Source organism: Miscanthus floridulus, chromosome 17 (genome assembly GCF_019320115.1).
Source record: "Miscanthus floridulus cultivar M001 chromosome 17, ASM1932011v1, whole genome shotgun sequence".
NCBI lineage: Eukaryota > Viridiplantae > Streptophyta > Magnoliopsida > Poales > Poaceae > Miscanthus > Miscanthus floridulus.
This window is the reverse complement of record NC_089596.1, coordinates 90,411,669-90,433,846: the sequence shown is the minus strand read 5'-3', so window position 1 is coordinate 90,433,846 and position 22,178 is coordinate 90,411,669. Positions and strand designations below refer to the sequence as shown.

Genomic DNA, 22,178 nt, shown 5'->3' with positions numbered 1-22,178 from the left:
TCAAGAAATAATTAGTATTTTACCTTCTAACTTGACTATAAACCATCAGTTTAAGGGCCATAGCATGCATAAAAAAGATAAAGGTAATATCTTTCAGAACAAGATAATTAGATTTGGACATGTAACTATAAACATATCAGACAACCATTTGGACCAATTCCCAACCTACAGAAGTATATATCATGTGTTAACAATCAATAGTGCAAGGGAGGTGTCATGCATAGTCCATATTATAGATTGTTTGTTTGTTCATCATGCAATTACAAGCATTTCATAATTTAAGCACATATAGAATTCTTAAGCTATGTGTCTAATCCAAAGCTTAAGTCGCCAGCTAGAATCGGCAGAACTCTTGAGTCCACAATTGGGTCAGATATAGTATCCATGGGTATCTCATTCTCTGATTCACGAAGGATGGCATTAAACATAACAATATCTAAATGAACTACGCAATGCTTCCATCACCTGATAGAAACATAAAAAATTCATGACTTCACATAAAAGATACCATTACCAAAGAAACAAAAATCAGCATATGAAAGCATACCAATTTTGCCAACACTGGTAAACTTCCACACTCATGTCCACTAGCACGAAGAGGACAACTTCTGCTGAATGCATCATCAAATGCATGTTTTCCATAGATCAATAGAAAAACTCCTATGTTGCTGATCACCCAGAAAGCCCTAACAACCTCCCAATCTTTGGAGTTGACAAATCTTCTACTAGGGTTTTGCATGTGAAATGAAAATCCTTCAGAAAACTAAAAAATAAATTAGTTTGCAGTAGGTTTTACTCATCACTGTTTTATAGGAAGCCATACTCAGCTTTTTGGAAAGTGCCAAGATAGTAATATGGTTAACCTTTATATGCCACCACATCTTCTCCAATGCATCTACAATGTGCTAGTTTCGCGCCAATCATCTAGTAGCTTCATGGTATTGGGTATACTTGCCATTGTAGTTACTTTTCCATTGTGTTGTAGCGAAACTCCTCTCAGGCTTCTTTGCACCATTTGTGTTGAAAACCTTAATTGGACTTGAGTGCCGTGAAGTACCAAATATTTGTGCAATGATCTCTCAGGACAAATGTGTTCGATAGCCCAAATGTCAGCCTACATCAAAATTAGGTTCTTACTTCTTAAATTTTGATCTAAAAGAATTGATGCTAACAACAATAAGGGAAACAAGCGGTAGAGCGTAGTCATAATTTACCCTGAAACATCATTGCCATGAGATTTTGAAACAAGCAGAAGCCCAGAAACTAATTTTTTTGCAACTGAAGCTTTCCTATCTGAGGACCAAAATTTTGATGCATGAATGTAAATCCTAGATAAATGGGGAGCTAGCGTATGAAACTTATGTGGTGAACAACCATGCTCTAGCACCACAGAGTAGAGAGAAACCTCAAGAGCAGCCTCATTATTTTTATACAAAACTTAGTTGCCATTATCAGCTAGGTTTTCTTCAGTATTAGCAATTCCATAGTCAGTGCCCCAAATCTGATCACATTTCGGAGTTTCATCCAAATATCGATCTCCTTTGCCTCTTTAGTGGCTTTACCTTCAATCTCTCTGTCCTCAATGGCATTGCCATTAGTTACTTTGCTCTGCATAGGTTTATCATTAGTGACTTGACATTCAACGGCCTTATCATCCTTTATTCCGTCCTCAATGTCCTCATCATTCTTTGCTCTGTCGCAACAGCTTTGTCATCGGTGGCTCTGCCTTCAACAGTGCTATCATCCTTGATTCTGCCCTCAACTGCTTTATCATCAGCAGGTTATTAGTAAAAGAAAAAAATCCATCTCAAAGAAAAAAGGAACAAAACTTACACCATTTAAACATGAAAAGATCAGACAAATATTAAAGCAATGGATATTAGTATGATTGTTATTTTACATCTACAGGCAACAAATCATGAATGAATCATTGATGTCTAATGGAATGCATAAATAACCAGCGCCATAGTCATAAATTAAGTCTGTTGAGCTAAAGAAAATAGGGGGACAAAAATAACCATTTTCCTTGCTTATCTGAACAATCCAACGGTTGCTGCTGCTTTCACTTCACGAACATAAGATAAATATTAAGTCACTGCTAGTTTCTTCTAAATTGTCATGCTTGCTTGTTCACAGAGGCAGGAACATCATCACAAGATTATGTAAATTCGATTAGCATTCTATCTCTTTCTAGCAAGAAGCCAATTATGGCTACCAGCTCAAGATTATGATTTAGTAGTACATACTACCAACTTATTAATTCTAGAGCTCAGAGAAATAATGTGGTAAGATATTTCACTACCTTAAACAGTCTCTGTTTGTATTATTACCAGCAATAATCTTAGTATTTTTTTATGAAACTATCCGAAGGTACAAAATTACACGTGACAATCAAGTCATGCAAAGATTAGATAGAAAATATCAACGGTGTATGAACCCCATCATCTTCTTCCTCATCATCGTCCCCAGCATCATCCTACTCAATGGCTCGCCATGGTACATCGGCAGATTAAGCACCATACAAAAATAGGAAAACAAGATTATCAAGGTTGACTGAATTTTAACACTAGTCTGTACACTCACAGTCACCGATTTCAACGAGCGCCATCAGTCTATTGGCAACGTCGAGCTCCTCGGTGTCCTACAGGGGGCACGTGAAGGCCTCGAGATTATGTACTCACCACCAACAGCATCATGTATGTCTGTTCCTGCAAAAAGCAGGAGGAATCAGTAGTGATTAGCGAAGTGCCCGGCCTAGGCGCAATTGACCCGCGAGATTGGCCTCTTGCTAGCTCCTGGACGACGCGAGCGAGGGCGAGATTGTCCTCTTGCTAGCTGAGGCCAGTGAACGTCCACCTTCCGTCCGCCGGCGGCGCGACCGCCACCGTAGGGATCGACCGTCATCGCAACGTGATAGATAATCATGTTCGGTTGTTTTGCATGAAGGAAAATCATAACCTCTTGATGAGAATAATTTCTTATTTGATTTGATTTGATTGATTGATAGTAGTTTCCTTTTGCATACAAGAAAGTTATATCACAACAGGCGTGATGGTCGCGCGAGGGAGCACTTCCTTTTGCATGGAAGGAAACTGCCATGATTGCCACCGCACGTGGGTCTCATGCAAGGATGAGAATAATTTCTTATTTGATTTGATTTGGTTGATTGATAGTAGTTTTCTTTTGCATGCAAGAGAGTTATATCACAACATGCGTGATGGTCGCGCGAGGGAGCACTTTCTTTTGCATGGAAGGAAACTACCATGATTGCCACCGCACGTGGGTCTCATGCAAGGAAAACGAACAACTGTCGTGATTGTCTCACGGAGGTGGGATCGATCGCATGGGGTGGCAGACGGACTGTAACACCCTTGGTGTTACATTGTCCTGTTTTGTTAAAACACTACATGAGCATCATACTTGTTTATACTTGTGTGTAAATTGGAGTATAGATCAATATACGCCACTTGACACGTTTGTCTAAAACAAGGAACAAATGTTACATTTCATGTCGCTTTACATTGTTAGTATTCTAAGCGAATTTTTATCGGATAAAAATGTTGTAGAGCATTTATGCGAACTGTAATAAAGTTTGTAGTACGTATTTCATAGTCGATGATGAAATATGTGCAGTCGAGGACGAGGCTTGCTAGCTAGTATATCAAGAAGCTTGGAAATTTAATTCAACGCGAAACCATCAAGGTTTATTCGTTTCGCGTTAAGTCTGTAATTGGGTCGACGAAAGCCGTGTTTGGAAATTTTTGTAGAACAAGCGGCCTAAGAAGTGACATGATGTCATGGCTTGGGTCGATAGCCCTACGTACCCTCTTGCATTTAAAAGAATTGGTTTGGCGTTTGGACCACTGGGTAGGATTTTGCGACTGCTTTAAAAAGCATGCACGTCACCTAGTTTGGACAGGGCCAGTGCCGGCCGCATTCTCACTGTAGCCCTATGCCAGCACCCCACGCATTGGTCCTCGCGCTGCTGCTCGAGCAGACGTTTCTGCCCGGTGCTCACCATGCACGCAAGCGCACTACGCACGGGTCCTGATAGCTCTGCCTCGCCGTCGCGTCGCGCGGTACCCTGGTCGCGCTGCGCGTCGTCCATTGCCACCGCGTGGCACTGCTCCCATTGACCAGCCACAGCTGCGCACATGAGACGGTCGCCTGCTCCACCATCACTTCGGCGTCACATTGCGCTATTGCTTCCCTTGTCCGACGCCGTCCGCTGTGGCGTAGTACCGTGCTTCGTCGGCTTACGGGTTTGGCCGTGCGGATAGCCGCCTGGAGCACCTCGTTGTCCCTGTCATTTGTGTGCGCTGGTAATTTACGTTGACGGCCCCGAGTGTGCCAAACCAAGCCATGCCAAAGCTCCCCTGTCTCCACTGTTGTCTTGGCCGGCGTGACCGTTTCCTTCGGTTCTCCATCGTGGCAGCGTCGTGATCCAATTAGTCACGTTCTCAGCTCCGCTAGGTAGCCAACAGCTCAACCGACCCACCCCACCGCTTGTAGCGCCGCACTATGCCTCAATTTTGAAGTGCCGCTCCGTCGGGTCCTTAAGACCGGGGTGGCCTGCGCCATCGGCAAGCCGCGGAACCAAGGTATAACATTTTCAATTCGTTGCACTGCTAGCCTCTCCTCTAGCTGCTTATCGCTCTGCTCACCTCATCCGAAGCTCTACCACCGTATAGCGTCTTCTCCGTGGCTGGCGTGAATCGGGCAATCGCGCGCAAGCAGAGCAGCCGACGGTGCTTACTGTTGCTCTTAGCTTGTTGACGTCAGCTCTGCGTTATCCCTACGTCATACATGTTTTAGGGCCGTTTTCTTGTAGAAAAATAAATCCTTGAATACATTGAAATACGCTGCTTTGCTCTGTTGGGCGCGTCCGTGTAGCCGCCTAGGCTAGCTCCATGTGCTGGGCCACGCTCGCCGTTCGCGCGCGCCTCGCATCCGCGCCTAGTTCGTTGTTCGCGCTCGCTGCCCGCGCGCTTGCATCTGTTCGCCTGGGCCAGTTGGCGCTAGCGTCGCGCCCCGCCGTGGGCCGGCCTGCCCAGTGCCGCGCTCATGTCGCGCCCCGCCATGGGCCGGCCTACCTGCCTGCTGCGCTCGTATCCTGCCACGCTGCCGCTGCTGGGCCACGCTCGTGCCGCTCGTGTCCGCGCCTCGCCTGCTGGGCCGCGCTCGCCGCTTGCTGGGCCGAGCCAAACCGAGTGGGCCGCGCAATAGAACGGCGTTTTCCATTTTCCAATAGATCGTAAATGTTTATTTAATATAGTTTCTAACTGAACTTTGATAAATCGTAGTAAATCTTGCAGATGTCCAAAAATAGTGAAACCAAGTTTGTTAAGTTCGCAAAATTATCATCTACCTGTTAGTGCAGTTATATTACAATTAGCCATGACGATGGTAGGTTCATAAATTTAAGCTAGATGGTTTAGTATTATGTAGATTAATATTTGTAGGAATTTTTGTGGTAAATTGGTATTGGATATAGTTATAAAATTTTTACAGTAGGCTTACTATATTATTGTGTACTTGCTGTAGATTTTGTAGCCCTAGAGTAGGTTGTTAAATAGGTAGCCATTACCCTTGCTTTATCATATATAGCGTAAATTAGCATTAGGAGTAAGAACACCTATAGTTGCTATAATAATAATGAATGTCATATTTCAAACTTGCTATTATATGGCTTAGCACCGTGGTCGGTAGCGCTAGCTTAGTAGTTAAATTGATGTACTTTTATTTTAAGAGTTGTTGATTGTTATATTCCTAAGCATTGCATCGTCATTTCATGCATGTAGATCACGAGCTGGTAGACTTCGTGTCCGTCGGCGAGCTGGAGTACGACGAGGTGATCGAGGAGTATGAGGAGGAGATCCTCGTGCAGGAGAGAGCCCAGGAGCCTGCTAGTGCTGATCCTACTGATCTGTCGCCTGCTCAAGGCAAGTCCCAGTGTATAACTCCTATTTTAATGATCACTGAATATATATATGTGATGTGCATATAAGTTACAGGCATTTTATGGACACTACATGCATAAATATATCTACCCATGAGTCCTACTAGTACAGATCAAGTAGCTGCTATGCTCATGATATCGGTAGCGTGAGTAACCTGCCGTTACTCGCAAATAGGTGATAAAATATGATCACTCATGATAAAATGATGGAAAGGTAAATAGTGACCGGGCAGGGATATGGTTTGGGTATTGGTGGGTGTAAAGGGTTGTGTCCTGCGGCCAACATGGCATAGCTCGGTTATACTTTTTCTCTGTCTGTGTCGATTAAGGACCGGTTGTTGCATATGACTCTAGGCAAGTCACAGATTTATTGTCTCGAGCGCATACTTGGGTATGGGCGCAGGGAAGACTTGTTGCTCTCTTGTCGTGGATCCAGCTCTTTCCGGACCGACTGATTGAAGGCGGAGATGGTGGAGGTCCTTGCACCACACTAAGTCCGAGACTCAGGAATGAGGGCTTGGAGTCCAAGTTTAGACGGGGACCTAGACACTCGGGACAGGAGAGTGATGGGTTAGTCCTGCTTGTGTCTGGGGTACAAGCAGGACGTATGTTTTTGGGGCACCCAGCTGGGCACATTGATTCGCGAATCACCGGGCGATCCGGTACGGCTTGTCTGCGGTTTAGCACCGCAGTAAAAACTAGAAGTTGAAAGGAGAAGAAATGGAACTGATTGCTCAATCCTTGCTTGAAAGTAGAATATGTGCTTATATAGACTGGCTAGATGATACCTTAATACGGCTATAAGAAAACATGAATAAGGACTCACTATTAGTATTGCTTTCTGCCAAAAGAAACCAACCAACCATAAAGCTTATCATATTCTTTGGAGTCGAAAAATTATTCCCACTAGTCGGATAAGTCTTACGAGTATATTGTGTACTCAGGGTTTATTTACCCCTGTTACAGGTGATGCATGAGAAGTACCTTGTGTGGAGGATTCTTCTGGTGGGCTCAGACGGATTCTCGTCCCTATCGCTAGATGTATATTTTTAAAATTCTGCAGTTTATCATTCCACACTCTTATATTTGGTATTGTAATAATGTACTTTTTAAGAAACTCTAATATATAAAATGAACTGGTATTGTAACTCGTTCTCATTATTGGATCATTGGAAAAAAAAAATGGATCTTTCGGGTTCTTCCTTGGGGTGTGTCCGACGGATACCGCCCACTGTAGCTTGCTTTCGGAGTGCTTAGTGTCTGGTGGAAGACGAGCACCGCCGTAAGCGTGTTATTTCGAGTGGTTCTGCCACACGGACGAACCAAGATAATTGTCACATCAAAACGATGTCCAAAACTTTGTTCTTTTTAGTCGTAGGAGATTAGTGTCATGCTGCTATGTTGTACCTCTATTATTTTACTCGGTCTGAGTTTATCTTCTTTTTTAAATATATAATCCGTAACTCTCCTGTTTCGATCGTAAAAAAAAACATGCATAAACATTCTTGCTCGCACTTGACGCAAGACAGATTTTCCTCTCTTTTTTTTGCGGGTTTTCCAGTCAATGTCAACCAACCTATTACTAATATCTCCATCATTGCCTCTGCATGATCGGCGGTCGCTCCAGGACGCCGGCGTGAGACAGCAGCGCCCACAGCTGCGTCATTAACTCGCCCCCGGCGCCGAGCATCTCGGCGTGGATGTCCACGTTGTCCGACGGCGCGAGGAACAGCACGAGCTCCGTCCAGAACTCGGCAAGCATTTCCCACCGCCGCGCGTCGTCGCCGCCAAAGGCCGCCCTGAGCTGCCCCCAGAGCACCGCCGCCCTCTCGATGACGGTGGCGCCGGCGGCTCTATCGTACGTGCCACTTTCCTGCACGTACGGCCGCTCTGCGATCTCCATCTCCTCTAGCCTGGCGATTATGCTGCTCTGCGTCCTGCAGCCGTCGAGGTGGTCCCGTGCCTGCTGCACCGCCGTGTCAAAGATCTGCTCGGCGTTGTAGCTGGGGTCCGGCAGCATCTCCGGCACGAAGGCCACCAGGTAGGCTCAGTAGTTGGACAGCTTCTTCGCGACGAGTCGGTGGTGCTCGTCACCGACTGCGGCGCGCCCAGCTGGACTGAAACTGTAAGACCAGTCGCAGCTCGTGGTCACCACGTTCCACGCCAGGATCTGATCGGTGACCTTGGGAAGCCTGCACGCCCATCCCAGACGCGGCAGCAGACGGTGCTTTCGCAGGGTCGCCACGCCATTGCTGAGCTGGCAATGGCTCTGCTTGAGCCAGAGGAGCACGGCGCGCTTCACCTCGGGCTGCAGTGGCTTCCTCTGGCCCTGCCGCCGGGGCTCCACCAGGTAGAGCGTCAGCCACGAGAGCAGGTTGCACGGCTGGTGGTTGAACCGTTTCAGGAGCACGTACTGACCGACCTTATCTTCCCAGTACCTGGTCTCCGGCGGCGTGATGCTCTGCTTCCACCACAGGTGGTGGCCCAGCCGCCGCCCTGATCATGGCCGGTCGTCGCGCACGCAGCGGTACACGGTCTTGACGTACCTCCAGTTGGAGGAGAAGCCGGCCACCGCCTGGAACACCTCGAGCCCCGCGGTGATCACGACGACGAGCAGGTGACGGAGCAGTCGAGGTTGCGCACGCCGACGTGGAGGCGATGGTAGCCGGGGCCGAGCGTGCCGAAGAACGCCGTCCACATGGTCAGCCCCGCCACGGCGACGGCGATGCAGATGTACGTCTTGGCCCCCACCAGCACGATGTTCCTAGTGTAGAAGAAGTCGTAGAGGAAGGCGAGCTCCGCCTCGACGACCCGGAACGCGGCGTCAGGGCCGGTGGTGCCCATGTGGATGAGCCCGTTCAGGACGAGGCTGCGCGCCTTCTCCGAGCCGGCCTCCGCCGGAACGTACCCGTAGAACCGGCGCTTCAGCAGCTTGAACAGGGCGAACGCAAGGCAGAAGTCCCTGGCCCTGTCCTTCTCGACGTCGCTGTCCGGCTGCTGGTCGATCCACTGGTAAACCTGGTCGATCGTGACGACCGACTTGGCGGCGCTCTGGGAGATCATATTTTCCAGGACGCGGTGGCCGCCGGTGTGGATGACCGGCTCCATCACCTCCTCGCCGTGGAAGATGTACGCGTACCCTTGCATGGTGACGGGGTTAGCAGCAGGCTGCTGGTCGCTGTCGGCGACGTACTCGGCCATGTACTCGGCGACCACCCTGACGTACAGGTCGGGGCGGCTGGCCTCGATCATCTCGGCGATCTTGGCCGCCGTCTTGAGCACGTTGAGCGCCCAGAACGCCCAGATGGCGGCCCGGTAGCTGGCGTTGCGGCCGGTGGCGTTGATGATGAGCCAGAGCACGAGGCACGTCTGGAGGACGTGCTGCAGCAGCAGCTTCTTGCGCTGGTCCATGTCGCTGCGGCTGTGCACGGGCGCCGAGTACGCGCTCGCCTGGATGAGCAGCAGCGCGGCCGCCCAGAGCACGAACGTCTCGCCGCGGAAGGGCCCGTCCTGGATGATCCCCACGGCGTAGGAGACCACCACGTAGGACATGGAGTAGGCCATCCACATGGCGCCGCGGAGCAGCTTGTCGCTGCTCCGGCGGTTCGCGGAGCCGTAGAGCACCAGGGCGGCCAGGATGAGCGCGCTCAGGAGCACCACCACCTCCAGGCGCAGTAGGCTGCCCTGCACCATGCTGAGGCTCTCCCGGATGCCGCGTATGGCTGCACGGCTTACCTCCATAGCGGACTCGCCTGACTGGATCCACTGACCTGACCAGCCGGGGCTCTTGAAGTGGCAGAAGCAGATCATGGAAAGCCAACGCATTGATCCATGAAGGAAGACGATGAAACTGAAAGAGAATTGAAGGAAAAACCAGCAAGAAACGGTAATGAATGGAATTGGAATTGTTGTCCATTTACAAGATGCCGAGGTGGCTTCTTTTATGAGTCATGTCTCATGGTCATGGCTTGTGGCGGTGGCATTTCTTGCAAGATAAGAATCTCCCCCAAAGTTTCAAGAAACCTTTCTGCTCTCTGAAACCTGTCAGATATCGAAATCCTTTCTTCTCTCTTAAACCTGTCAGATATCGAAATCCTTTCTGGTAAATTGCCTTTTCAGCTTCTCTGCAAGAGCACGAGTTTGGACCGATGAGATGGCACCAGATGAAGAAAAGAATATATCCCATTCAACATTGGTTTGGAGATGGACATGCAGATATCAGTTCTCAATACCAGACCATGACCGTAAAGCTGGAAACTTGAGTGCTCAGGGAGAGGAAGCATACTGGCATGAGAAGACGGTCCGAAAGAACCCGCGCATTGTGGCTAAACAAGAACTTGAGTGGCTGCTAGGCAAATACCATAAAAAAACAAAAACTAGACTAATAGTTAAGCAATTTCCAATATATTGACTCTGATTCACCATTATAGCACCTCAGCTGAAAGATGAAACATGGTATGAAAAGCACAAGCTGGATCAAGCAGGGCATTATGCTACCAGTATCCAGAAACTAAACAACATAGTACGATAGGAGTAAATACTACATACGAAGTACCATCACAGAGGCACTAGTTCTCATTCGAAGTACCATCACAGAGGCACTAGTTCTCTCAGAGCTGAGGCGTCTTTATTTAGGCGAATACTACTTCATTACAGCATTACTGGTCTACTGGGTCATCTGCAGTTGAAGCTTCTTTGCTAGCTCTTCCTTTGCTGCGCCGACAACCCTGTCCTTGACGTCGCCCTCCTTCATGAACAGGAATGTTGGCATGGCCTCAACACTGAATTGCTCAGCAATGGTCTGCTTAGAAAATAGATATCATAATACACACAATGCAATTAACAAGTATATTGTATTATGAGAATCTGAAAAGAGTGTTAGAAAGTTCAACAACCTTCATTTCATCAACATCAACTTTCAGAAAAACAACATTTGGGTGCTTCTTGGCCAGTTCAGCAAAAACTGGAGCTATCATGCGGCATGGTGGACACCATGTGGCAGTGAAGTCAATCACCACCTATTATTACAAGCAAAAGTATATAAGCACGCGTTGAGCAGAAGCATGTGAAGTGTGTTGAAAAATAAACCTATCTGATCTTGCATTATAAATTGTGATGATTTTGTCACATCCAAATTACCAAAACAACCAAATTCTCAACTCAACGCCGCACCATTTCACAAATAATATCATGGTTTAGGGGGTCTAGTGAATAACATGCTTTGCTTTTGGTATACAACATGAATCATCTGATATGCGTAATTGCAGTGACAATGTGATATCATGGTTTGCACACAATCTTATGAGTATATAGGAGTAGACAATTCAACTAGAACAGTATTTCGGCATTACAAAAACAAGGGATGATATTAGAAGACAACAAGAGTATTCTCTGCAGATTAGAAAATTGTAAGAAATACCAATCTGAACTTCTGGAGCAACACAACAAAGACTCTCGGTCCCAAGGATGTTGGGATAGACACACTACACATAATAAAACTGCAGCAGTTGTAAAAGGAGACATGCCATCGGCAAATCAACCATATAACACTAAAAGGATTTTAGTTACAAAGAACGAATGAGTAGGCTGAAACTGGGATCAACCTTCAATGCAGAGCTACACACTTTTTATTACGCTAACTTCAAAGGGCCGAATTCCATAAAGGATGTTACATTTTTCAAATCTGCTGCTAAACTCCTAGTATATCAGTTGTCATCATATTTCACCTACCGGAAGTATGAAGTTCAAAAATGGGAACACGAGATTTCGATTAAAAAGTTAAGATTTTCTCGGGCTAAACATAAACCCTTCTTCTATAAATATCCCCTAACACACCAACAAAAGGGGATCAGATCCAAAACGCTTCCCAAATCATCCAAACTAACCGGAAATCCCAATCCGACTTGATTAAGGACAGACTCTCACGTCAAGCCCACAAGTATTCCAACTGCAGGCGAAAGCATACGTATACCAGGTAATACATGAATCATACCAAACGGTTCGAAATTCTACAAATCGGCACAGACCAAGACAATCCAGTCAAAACAAAACACAATCTGTCCAGCAGATTCTAAGACGAGCGTAGGCATGGACTGATCTAGCCAGGTTCCTTGCAGCGATACACAGAGGGAAGCGAAATACAAAGACAGAGAAACAATACCAGCTTCTTGGCGCTGTTGGCCTCCTCGATCTGGATGCTCCACTCGTCCAGGCTGTGGATCGCGATCACCGACCCCTCTGCCGGAGCCACCGGTGTCGCCGCCGCCGCCGCCGCCTCCGACGCCATCTCCGTCGCCCGCGCGCACGCTACCAACCGCTTGAGGAGTTGAGGAGGGGACACACTGTACGCAGACACGGAACGGTTGTTCTTCTGTCCTTCTCTCTCCTCGACCCGGAAGATATTTGCATGTTCGAGGGGAATCCAACGTGGGACCACATTACCAATATGCCCTTGCGCCCAGGGGAAATTACGACCAGGGGCTCGGGCCCATGGGTTTGAGAATATATCCGTCTGACTAGACGCTCCCGTGCTCCAATTAAAAAAAAACATAAATAGTGTTTTTAAAAATCCAACTAAAATTATGTATGGAAAGATGATGCAAGCATCCGTATTCATGCAAGAACGAACAAAAATTTACACAAGGAGAAATAAGAAAATAGTCTGTCTATCTGTCGTTCATGTGTTTCCCTCCCACCTCACACTCGATTTTTTTTTTCACAAGGTTCTTCTTCCCCCTCCAGCCTCACTGCAGTTCCTGCTCGTCCTCGACCCCGCTACTGACCACCGCCCCACTACGGGCGATAGGGTTCGCCGGAGCTCGTCCTAGCGTCTGTGGTGACCTCCCTCTTCCCCTCCTCCTCCCACGGTCGCCATCTTCTCCAACTTCGGCGAGCCTCCTTGCCCTGACCTGGCCCGGCTGCCCCTACCATCGTCAGCTCTCCTAAACCGCCCAGCCACCATCCCAACCACGTGGCCCCTTCTATACTCGCCGGAGTTGGAGAAGAATGAGGGAGAGAGCTCGCCGGAACCCCCCACCGCCGTCGTCGTCTTCGTCTCCGGTGGTGGAAGAGGAGGATCGGACACCTACCTCATCGGGACCCACGAGCTCAGCCGCCACCGTCGTCGACGGAGGAGGAGGAAGGAAGGAGCCGCGAGCTCACCTGAGCACGGGATCGAACGGCATCCATCGCGTCCCTGCACGGATCCAAGGCCCCATAAATCGCGTGTGAGGAGCTCCTATAACACTCGGATGTTCTATAGCTTTCTCGAAAAGGAAATCAAGATATAATTGGGTCGGAGGCGTTATTTATCTAGATCCAACTTGTATCAACTGTGTCCTAATTTTCTCCTTTTTGCTTCTTTTGTAACAAAGTCATCATTAAATTTTGCATGAATGTAGATCCTTGCATTATCTATTCATCTATATTTTTTGATTTTTTGAAGCACCTTTTTATGTTTTTTTTAACGGGGCCACGGGACAGGAGTACCTAACGGTCTGGTCAGCAGGTCAGGTCGTCAGGAACGAACGGCAGGATGCACGTGCTCAGGCAGGCCAAGCAGCATCCTTTGGATCTGCTGCTATCAGACAGTGGTGGCACACGCACACGCACACGCACACGCACACCGCACACTGGCTGTACCGGCATCGCAGACTCGGTTTGTGTTCGTCGTCTTGCGTAAAGCTTGCCTACGCGGCTATGCCCCATGATCGTTGGCATTTTTCGTACCAGCACACTCGTTATTCCGAAATGAACCGGAAAGGACTTGATTAGCATTTCCAACATCTCCAAAGCTGCTAATCTTGCTAACTTCGATTACTGGATTTTGTAATGATTTTTTAGCTTCTCAGCACTCGATAAAAAACAAGAAAAAGCTACTCTCAGGTCTCAACATGCCAGTTTTTATTTCACTCCCTCAAAAGCTAGCTTTCCAGATTTTCAAAAGCCAACTCAATAGCTAGATTATTTGTTTCAACTTCTGGCTTTTGGCTAGGAGAAACCAAATAAAAGCTAAAACAAACGGACCCTAAAGGCTGAAGTGAACCAAAAGAATCGAGCATCCGAATTATTTTTTCACCAAGGATAAAGTTAAGAGAACGCATATATGTTGCTATTAAGGCCGCATTTAGTAACGCTCCTGTAGTAATTCCATAGTTCCACAAACCAAACGTGCTTCTGCTTTGCTCTGCCCACGAAACACGCTCTCTAGAGCTGGATACTGAAATTCACCGCAAGACCCAAAAAAATGGCTTCGCCTAACTCCTCTGTCCATGCGTGGGGTGCAGATTCTCTAACTTGGTTAAGAAAAGTCACCGGTGACTTTGGCCGTTCCAGATGCCACTCAATTTACATCCAACGGCTGCTGCTCCTCTGAACTACTTTCCACATATAGCAGCCAGCCCACAAGAAGATTATAGCCCAAACAAAGCTCAGATTTGGAGAAATAAGCCCAGCTTTACGGGAGAGACAAATAAAACGAGAATAGCGGCTAATTCAATACATAAACATATACGGACACTATTTTTAGTGCAAATTTAACAACCATTTCACTTAAATATTTTGCATAGCGCTCATGCTCCAAAATAACCCCAGCCACTTTTACAGGACATCAATTTGCACAGTTTAGCCAAATAATTGCAGCAAATGTTAACCAAGTTCACCCCAAAAGAACAAAATATCCTTCCCCTGCAGCAGCGATTAGGGTCCTAGAGGAAATCATCAATGTTACTAAGTCCCGGGAAACACAAAGAAAAAGTTGAAAAAAAATTAATATTTAAACTAATTCTACAAGTTGAAAAAGACAAATATTGAAACTACCATCAACAAATTGGTGTAGCCAGTGAAGACATTGCTAGCATCATCCATTGATACTTGTGTTTCTACGGCTGCACTATTTTCTCCATGCTGCATAAATCATCCAAACTTGAAATTTAGCAAGTACTAGTGAATAGAAACATTATTTTGGAAAGGGTTTCAGCAACATACGTTGGATTTATTTGGCACCTTTTTCTTGTACTTTCGTGTCTTGTCCAGCCAACTTCGTTTTCGCTTTGAACTTTTTGGTTGAACCTCTTTTTTCCTTAGGCATGCAGCTCCAAGGAAATCTTCATCTTGTTGAACATCAGGTTGGAGTTGGACATTATATGAATCAGACAAAATGCTTGTAGGTGCACTAATTTTGTCCTGTAGTTGCTTACCAAGACAATCAAGTGCATCATCTACCAATAGGCAACACTCTGGAGAGCTTGCTGCTTGATATGCTAGATTCAGAAACTTGTGAGACATATACTTATATCGAAGCATTGCATCTAATTTTGGATCTTCGATGACGCTCCTTCCTTTATTATCTTGTACAGTTTCATACCTTGCTCCCCTTGTCCAACGCTTTAGCACATAATGGTCAGGCAATAGTTTGATATTCATCAAGTCAAGAACTTTCAATCCATGGCTACACAATACACCTGTCCTTTCAAATTGGTTACAGCTACATGAAACTTTTTGCTCCAAAGGATCACCTACAACTATGCGCTCTTGTTCAGAACTTAAATAACCATCAGATCTCACAATAGAAATAGCATATGTGTTATTTTCATGCAATGGTCTAGTACATGCAGCCATGGATCTTTCATACTCAGCTTGGAATGCTTCAAATATTTGGGGGTGTAAAGTTTACTTGCTTGCACTAACATAGGTATCTTCATTCTTATTCTTGGTAGCTTTTTCCTAGCTTCAAATTCTTCATCTAGTTCCTTGTTTCTTTTTCCTTGCACTGCCCTTTCAAAGTGCTTTAAGAACCTAATGATGTCAAAATCTAATTTCAGATGCTGTTTCAAGTCACTATTGAAACTCTCACTTAATTGTGTGCTTCTCATTTCCAATGTAAAAACATCCCTCATGTAACATTCAGCCCATTTCTCCTTAAACTTGTAGATGCTATCCAACCATGATGACTTATTCTTATCCACCTTATTTCTCATGCTGTCAAATGCTTCTTCAAAGGCCTCCTTGTCCTCAATATTATACATGCAAGCACTGAAATCTAAGAGGATATGAGATTCTTCATTTTCATCATTTTTATTGTTGCTCAAGTGCTTGACAGCATTCTGCATTATATGAAAAGTACACAACCCATGCCATGCATCTACAAATACCTCCCGAATTGCATTTCCCATTGCAGCGTCTTGGTCAGTAAATATAATTCTGGGTTCCTTTCCATTGTGTGCAGCTAGAAAGGCCTTAAATAACCATGTGAATGAAGCACATGTTTCATCAAATAAAATTGCTGCTCCAAAAACAATGGTCTCTCTAAACTGATTGAATCCAACAAAAACACCAAACGGCCTATATTCTTTGTTTGTGCCAAAGGTGGTGTCAAAGGTGACAACATCTTCAAAGTGTGCATAATCAATTATCATCTTTGCATCTGCCCAGAAAATATTGGTTATCTGTTCTTCATTGTCCAATTGCAAAGCATAGTGGAAAGAAGGATTGTCAGCGATCTTGTCTTGAAAATACTTCAACATGCTTCCAGCCTGGCCATAAGCCAACTCCCTTTGACGCCGACTCTACAAGTAATTTTTATGATCACGACAAGTGTAGCTGAGATTTATGGGTCCTCCAACTTGGCGACAAGCCAACTCACGTGCCGCTTTTGGCCTAATTCCAGAATCATCAGCTGCCTCAATTTTAAAAGCCTGTACTTCTGAAATCTTCCTCTGTGATGTCATCAAATGGACGGTTTGCGGCAAGTGAAGAACATGATTGTGTGCAAGCAATAGATCAAATACTTCATAATTTCTAGCCACACGATCTAATGTTAGACCCATCCGAACTGGACAACATGTCCTTGTTTCAGCTCGAGGATTTTTGGTGGCATGATCCCTCTTGTCATGTGCTCTTCGACCTTCCTTAGCACACACATATCTACAAGATGTTGCCTTTCCATCAGTACCAACATTTGTGTACCTCTTCCTGACCTCAAAACCCACATGACCTCCATAATCAATCCAAAAAGACCAAGCATCCTCCAAGTTCCTGAATTTCTGACCAATCCAAGGTAACCAAGTAGGATTCACATTCTCCCTACATGAAAAATAAATATATATTTATTGCAAGGCACGTCTGGATGCAAACAAAGAAAAATAAATTAAAAGGTAAACCTAACTTACTTGTTTGGTTTTGCCATGTCTGAATCGGAAGACTGAAAGAGAAAAAGTTGATTTTGGTTACCTGTAAGCAAGGTCTGAATCAACGAGTACTACACAAAAACAAGCAGGTCTAAATTTTTGGCTTACAAAAAAATAAGCCTGAAAGATGAAAGATTGATTTTGGCTACCTGTAGAAAAGCAAGATCACGTGAAGGAAGATGGCGAGCTCCAACAACAGACCTCTGCCCAGGCCAGAATTTCGCGACGACGACGTTGCTGCTGTCGTCCACGCGCAGCAGCAGCAGCAGCTATCACACGTACCAGATCGGCAACACGCGCTCGCTGCTCCCTGTTGACGAGATGACTGTGTCTAGCCACCATCGGCCGAGCGAAACAAAATCTGGCGCCAAAAATGTGCCGTCGCTGCTTATTTACCCGCCAAAAATACATAGCGCCTGTAGTCAACCGATTCCACTTCTCGCGAGCTGGGCCTTTGTTTGGGCTGTCAAATGGGCTGAGCTAATTGATTCTTGAAACCTTTGTGAAAGAAAACCGTTGGATGAGGAATGAATGGAATCGGGACGAGGAGAAGTCACCGGTGACTTTTGTTCTTCAAGTTAGAGAATCTGCGCCGCCATGCGTGCAGGCCCTCCCCAAAACCCCTTCCTCTTCCGAGCGGGGTGCAAGGTGGACAACAGTCCAAGCATGGTGATCGAGCGCGGGGCGAACGACGGTTGGAGCAGGATAGTCGAGGCTCGCGAGTTGCGACGGACAAGGCGAAGCGTGGGCCTGTTCGACTGGTATTAATGGCGGCGGATAAGCCAACTGAAGTTGTTTTGTTGTGAAAGAAAAATACTGTAGTAGCTGATAAGCCGACTGATAAATTCAAACGAACAGACCCTAGAGAAGAAGGGCCAAGTGGATATGAAAGAGAGAAGGAAAGAAAAGACAAATAGATGGGGAGGAAAAAATAAAAAAAAAGAGAAAAAGGATAAAGGTATTATGAATATTTTATTATTTTTTATGTACAGAAGCAGTTTTACCGAGCGTCTGTTCTTCTAGAGAAGCTATCTGGAGCCAAATAATGCTGCTCCACCAAAGGAGCTGGAGATCTATAACACATGCACCCTAATAAAAGAAAAAAAAATCATAAAAGATGGTGATGCGCCTCGAATACGCTTAACTCGGACGCTGAAGAGTGTATTTTATTCTTTGAATAAAACATAGGGAACCTACTTTTCTTAAAGAAAAAGAACTCATAAAAAGATGGAGCACCCTGCCTCTGCGTTCATAGCAAGCAGCACATTGGAATATTGGGCATGTAGAACTGACAAAGGATGTACTGAAATTCAACAGAGAGGATGATGTACTTGGACAACTACATCTCTTCAATTCGATCGATACGTTTGGAGTATGCCCCGAATACAGGGAATGAAGACCAACAAATGCTGAAGCTACAAGTAAACTAAATCGACCAGCCCAAAATTAAATACATCTCTCTCGTATAAGCTGAAGCTACTATGTGTAAATCGACCAGCCCGGTGATCAGAATAGGTACTTGGACAGCACGTACTTGGGGGCAGGCCTCCTGTCCCCGAGCCAGTGCTGCATGTGCACGCCGATGGCGTCCAGGTGCTGCCCGCTCCGGCCGTGGAACCCCACCACCTTCCCCTCGGTCGTCGCCGACGAGAAGTAGGCGCCGAACTCGTCGCCGTACGGCCCGTACTTGCCCCGGTTGGTGATGAACGTCAGCGACCTCAGGACCCGGGGCCCGTCCTCCCTGTTCGTGTTGTAGTAGCCGTACACGCACGTCAGCACCTCGTGCGGGAAGTCCAGCTTGACCTGCACACGCGTTCAGGGGAAAACGATGTCACGGTGCTGAAGAAATATGCAGGGCTCATGGCGTATCCCGGCAAGGGGATGGATGAACATGAGAGAAACTTGATTTGGCACTCACCCTGTGGGTTATGTGGCCGCTGTTCCCATGCCTTGAAGACCAGATGGAGTGCCCACTCCTGTCATACTCGATCTGTATCGACCCGATGAATGCTCCTCTCATGATGTAGATTTGCTTCACGCCAGTGTAAACGCCGTCGTCCCACGCCCGGCCTCCCTCCCCACCCCATGGTCCTGGTCCCATCGGAACCGGTTCTTTCACCATGCCATAAGCAACCTGCACAATGATTAGAATGCATGGATCACTGTCTGTTTCAGCTATCACCCCTGCAGAAATGCTGGTGATGGCTCCACATTTCCGAACTGGATTCAGAGTTTCAGACTTGCAAGAATTTTAGTTACCTCATTGTCTGTATATGTATTGCTCTGCGCTTGAGCAAGCATGTTGTAATGTACTGATGGGCTAGTCGCGGTCTTTGGTCTGCTAACAAATCGCTGTGAAGCCAACTTGCCTTCCTGAACATGAACTCCAATGCCATCGATGTACCACCCCTCCCTGCCATGAAAACCTACTATCCTTCCATTGGTAAAACTTGTGGAGAAGTATGTGCCATACTCATCCCCATATGGTCCATATGTCCGCTTGTTCGTGTGAAACGTTAGAGATCTGACCACGGTTGGGCCCATGATTATTGCTGAATCATAGAACCCGGTTATATGAGTCAACACCTCTGAAGGGAAATCGAATATTATCTGCCAAGACAAAAGTTGTCAGATCATCCAAACCTGATAAACGTTACTGTTCAGGAACAAAACTGATACTGCGGTCACATTACCTTGTCAGGTATAACACCTCCACTGAATCCATGCTTGTTACCCCATACTGCCTGCCCATTTCGATCATACAGAACCTTAATAGAAGAAATTCCCACTGCACGTGTCAAATTGATCTGCCACACACCAGTGTATACACCGTCATCAAATATGGTGCCACCACTTCCACCCCAGGGACCATAAGTCTGAGGGCTGCTAATGGCTGCAGCTCCTGTGTCTCCATAGTAACTGGGGAAAGAAACCATCTGCAAGGCGAAGTTCAGATTTCAGAATTTAAAGTTTGTACAATTATCTGATAGATAGTGAACTGGATGCATGTGGTAGGCTAGTTTGTCACACCTTGTTCCAGAGCGCTCCATCATTGTAGTCCGGTGATGGGTTTGTATACTGCTGCTTGGGCTGATTGCTAGCATAAACAGCGTAGCTATCGCCTCTATCTCGCACAGCGAGAACCATGTCAGGTCCAGTATCACCACCAGTGAAGCCATAGCCGTTTCTACTTTGTGAGCTTGGGAGGCTCATAGGTGAAGCTGGAGAATTCATTGGATTTGGAAAATGCACTTGCTTCAGGTAGAAACCTATTGAGTTGAGATATGACCCAGACCGCCCATGAAATCCAATGATCTTGCCGCTGCTCACTGGAAGTGAGAAAGGTGTCCCATCTTCGGTGCCGAAAGGTCCATACGTCGAACTGTTGCTCTGAAATGTCAATGATCTTATGATGACCGGTGTCCCACAAACAGATCCATAGTGTCCACTTACAGACACAAGGACTTCATCTGGAAAATCTAGCTTCACCTGCAGATTATACAGAGCATGAACAATTTTGTCAAACAGACATGAAAACTGATTTGCAATTCTGAACTTTATCAACACAGAAGCACTTGTCTGGATTATAATAGATATCAAATTAGTCTTGTTGAGTACAAACTCGGTGCAGCTTGAGTAAACCAGATTAACAAAATGAAAATTTGTCTTTGAAGTTCATCAGCATCCAAATAGGGTCATTTGATATCAAAATAGAAAAAATACAAATGCTTCAGGGATGATTTAGTGAAGTATACCTTATCTGTTTCAGAGCCTCCATCAGTACCTCCATGCGTCTCTGACCAAACTGACCTTCCTTTCAGATCATACTCGATCCTTATTGAGTCGATAGCTGCACCATGGCCGATCACGATCTGGCGTATTGTTGAGTACACACCGTCATCCCAAGGGTATCCTCCTGTCCCTCCCCAAGGTCCAACCACTATGGGACTCTTTCCATTAATGCTTTTGATGCTCTAGTGGACATAGATCACAAAATTATTGTTAGAACATGGTAACAGAACTAGAATTCTAAAAACTATATGACATATCACAAAAATCATTGTGTTTGTAACTTCAATTTAAATTCATCTCCAGCAAAATCGAAGTGCTGTTATAACATTCAGTTGGTAAGTTTTTCATGTAAGGAAAAAAGCATCATTGGATGCAAGTTCTGTTCCAGATTCTAAGATTTCCAAGAAAGGGTCCAATTTCCAAAAATGGCAAATGAAAACTCCAAATGGTTTGTCACATGCTGTGATCCCAACTATTCTGCACAATTATACGGTGGCATTTCCAAGAAGTTCATTAGACCATTATCGACACAAATGTTTTGGAAAACAAACACAGAAATATGTGTGTGCAGTGTGCACGCGCACATACAAGCCTACAAACAAACAAAAGAAAGTACCATTTTTCGTTGCGCAAATAGTCTCAAACACTTGAGAGTCAGAGAACTGAGCCTATGCCTTCTACTACCCCCCCTGCTACCGTGTTGTGACTTGTGAGTTTAATAAGACAAGAAGAAGCATGCCCCTGCCAATTTATAGGATGACTAAAGCAAAGGATGCCAGGGCCAAACCAGCCACTAGTCGCAACTCGCAAGCAGGCGGCAGCGCTAACGGTTGAGGAGACCTGAAAGCAAACAAGGGAACTAGATTCTCTGACCTACTGGAGCCAATTCACGCACACAGTTTCCATGACGCGATTATCAGTCTGTTTCCAGCCCCTCATATTCGCCTTTTATTGCTCTGCAATCCCAGGCCACACCGACCTTTGCATGATTCCCTGCAAACTAGCGATGGGAAATTAAAGAAGCCACATTTCTTATGATATGAATCCTGCAATATAATGTTTTTTTTTTCACTCGTCATTCTGCCTGTTGTGGGTGGAGGTGGTGTGGTGGCACTCACCTAGCAAATGTAACTTGCTGGGTTCTTGATTCCATCTTCGAGAATGGGTTGCTTGCTTGCACTTCACCGGGCTAGTCTTGACTTCGTTTCAAGCAGTGGACACGCTGACAAAATGGAAATAAA

General features: G+C 46.0%; 2 protein-coding genes and 2 pseudogenes across 2 annotated transcripts; all 4 read right to left on the bottom strand.

Moving 5' to 3' along the window:
* Nucleotides 1–6,746: 6,746 nt before the first annotated feature.
* Nucleotides 6,747–10,216, bottom strand: LOC136517214 (uncharacterized; annotated as a pseudogene).
* A 125-nt stretch (nucleotides 10,217–10,341) lies between these two features.
* On the bottom strand, nucleotides 10,342–12,338 carry LOC136517215 (thioredoxin H-type-like). Its single transcript, XM_066510744.1, has 3 exons — nucleotides 12,120–12,338; nucleotides 10,855–10,977; nucleotides 10,342–10,760 (listed from the first exon to the last, which is right to left on the bottom strand). The coding sequence occupies exons 1-3, from the start codon at nucleotides 12,243–12,245 to the stop codon at nucleotides 10,626–10,628; spliced, it is 384 nt and encodes a 127-aa protein (XP_066366841.1). The 5' UTR covers nucleotides 12,246–12,338; the 3' UTR covers nucleotides 10,342–10,625.
* Nucleotides 12,339–14,743: 2,405 nt separating this feature from the next.
* LOC136515960 (protein FAR1-RELATED SEQUENCE 5-like) lies at nucleotides 14,744–17,144 on the bottom strand (annotated as a pseudogene).
* Nucleotides 17,145–18,419: 1,275 nt separating this feature from the next.
* Nucleotides 18,420–21,781, bottom strand: LOC136514944 (jacalin-related lectin 3-like). Its single transcript, XM_066508648.1, has 7 exons — nucleotides 21,554–21,781; nucleotides 20,901–21,119; nucleotides 20,176–20,634; nucleotides 19,839–20,081; nucleotides 19,405–19,755; nucleotides 19,064–19,279; nucleotides 18,420–18,948 (listed from the first exon to the last, which is right to left on the bottom strand). Exons 1-7 carry the CDS (start codon nucleotides 21,554–21,556, stop codon nucleotides 18,652–18,654), a joined length of 1,788 nt encoding a protein of 595 aa, XP_066364745.1. The 5' UTR covers nucleotides 21,557–21,781; the 3' UTR covers nucleotides 18,420–18,651.
* Nucleotides 21,782–22,178: the final 397 nt, after the last annotated feature.

Coding starts and splice junctions, on each gene's coding strand:
- LOC136517215 (XM_066510744.1), bottom strand. CDS start 12,245: ATGGCGTCGGAGGCGGCGGCGGCGGCGGCGACACCGGTGGCTCCGGCA. Junction 10,978..12,119: donor CCAACAGCGCCAAGAAGCTG/GTATTGTTTCTC, acceptor TTGTAATAATAG/GTGGTGATTGACTTCACTGC. Junction 10,761..10,854: donor TTGATGTTGATGAAATGAAG/GTTGTTGAACTT, acceptor TTTTCTAAGCAG/ACCATTGCTGAGCAATTCAG.
- LOC136514944 (XM_066508648.1), bottom strand. Junction 19,280..19,404: donor ATACATATACAGACAATGAG/GTAACTAAAATT, acceptor ATCATTGTGCAG/GTTGCTTATGGCATGGTGAA. Junction 18,949..19,063: donor GCGGCCACATAACCCACAGG/GTGAGTGCCAAA, acceptor ACGCGTGTGCAG/GTCAAGCTGGACTTCCCGCA.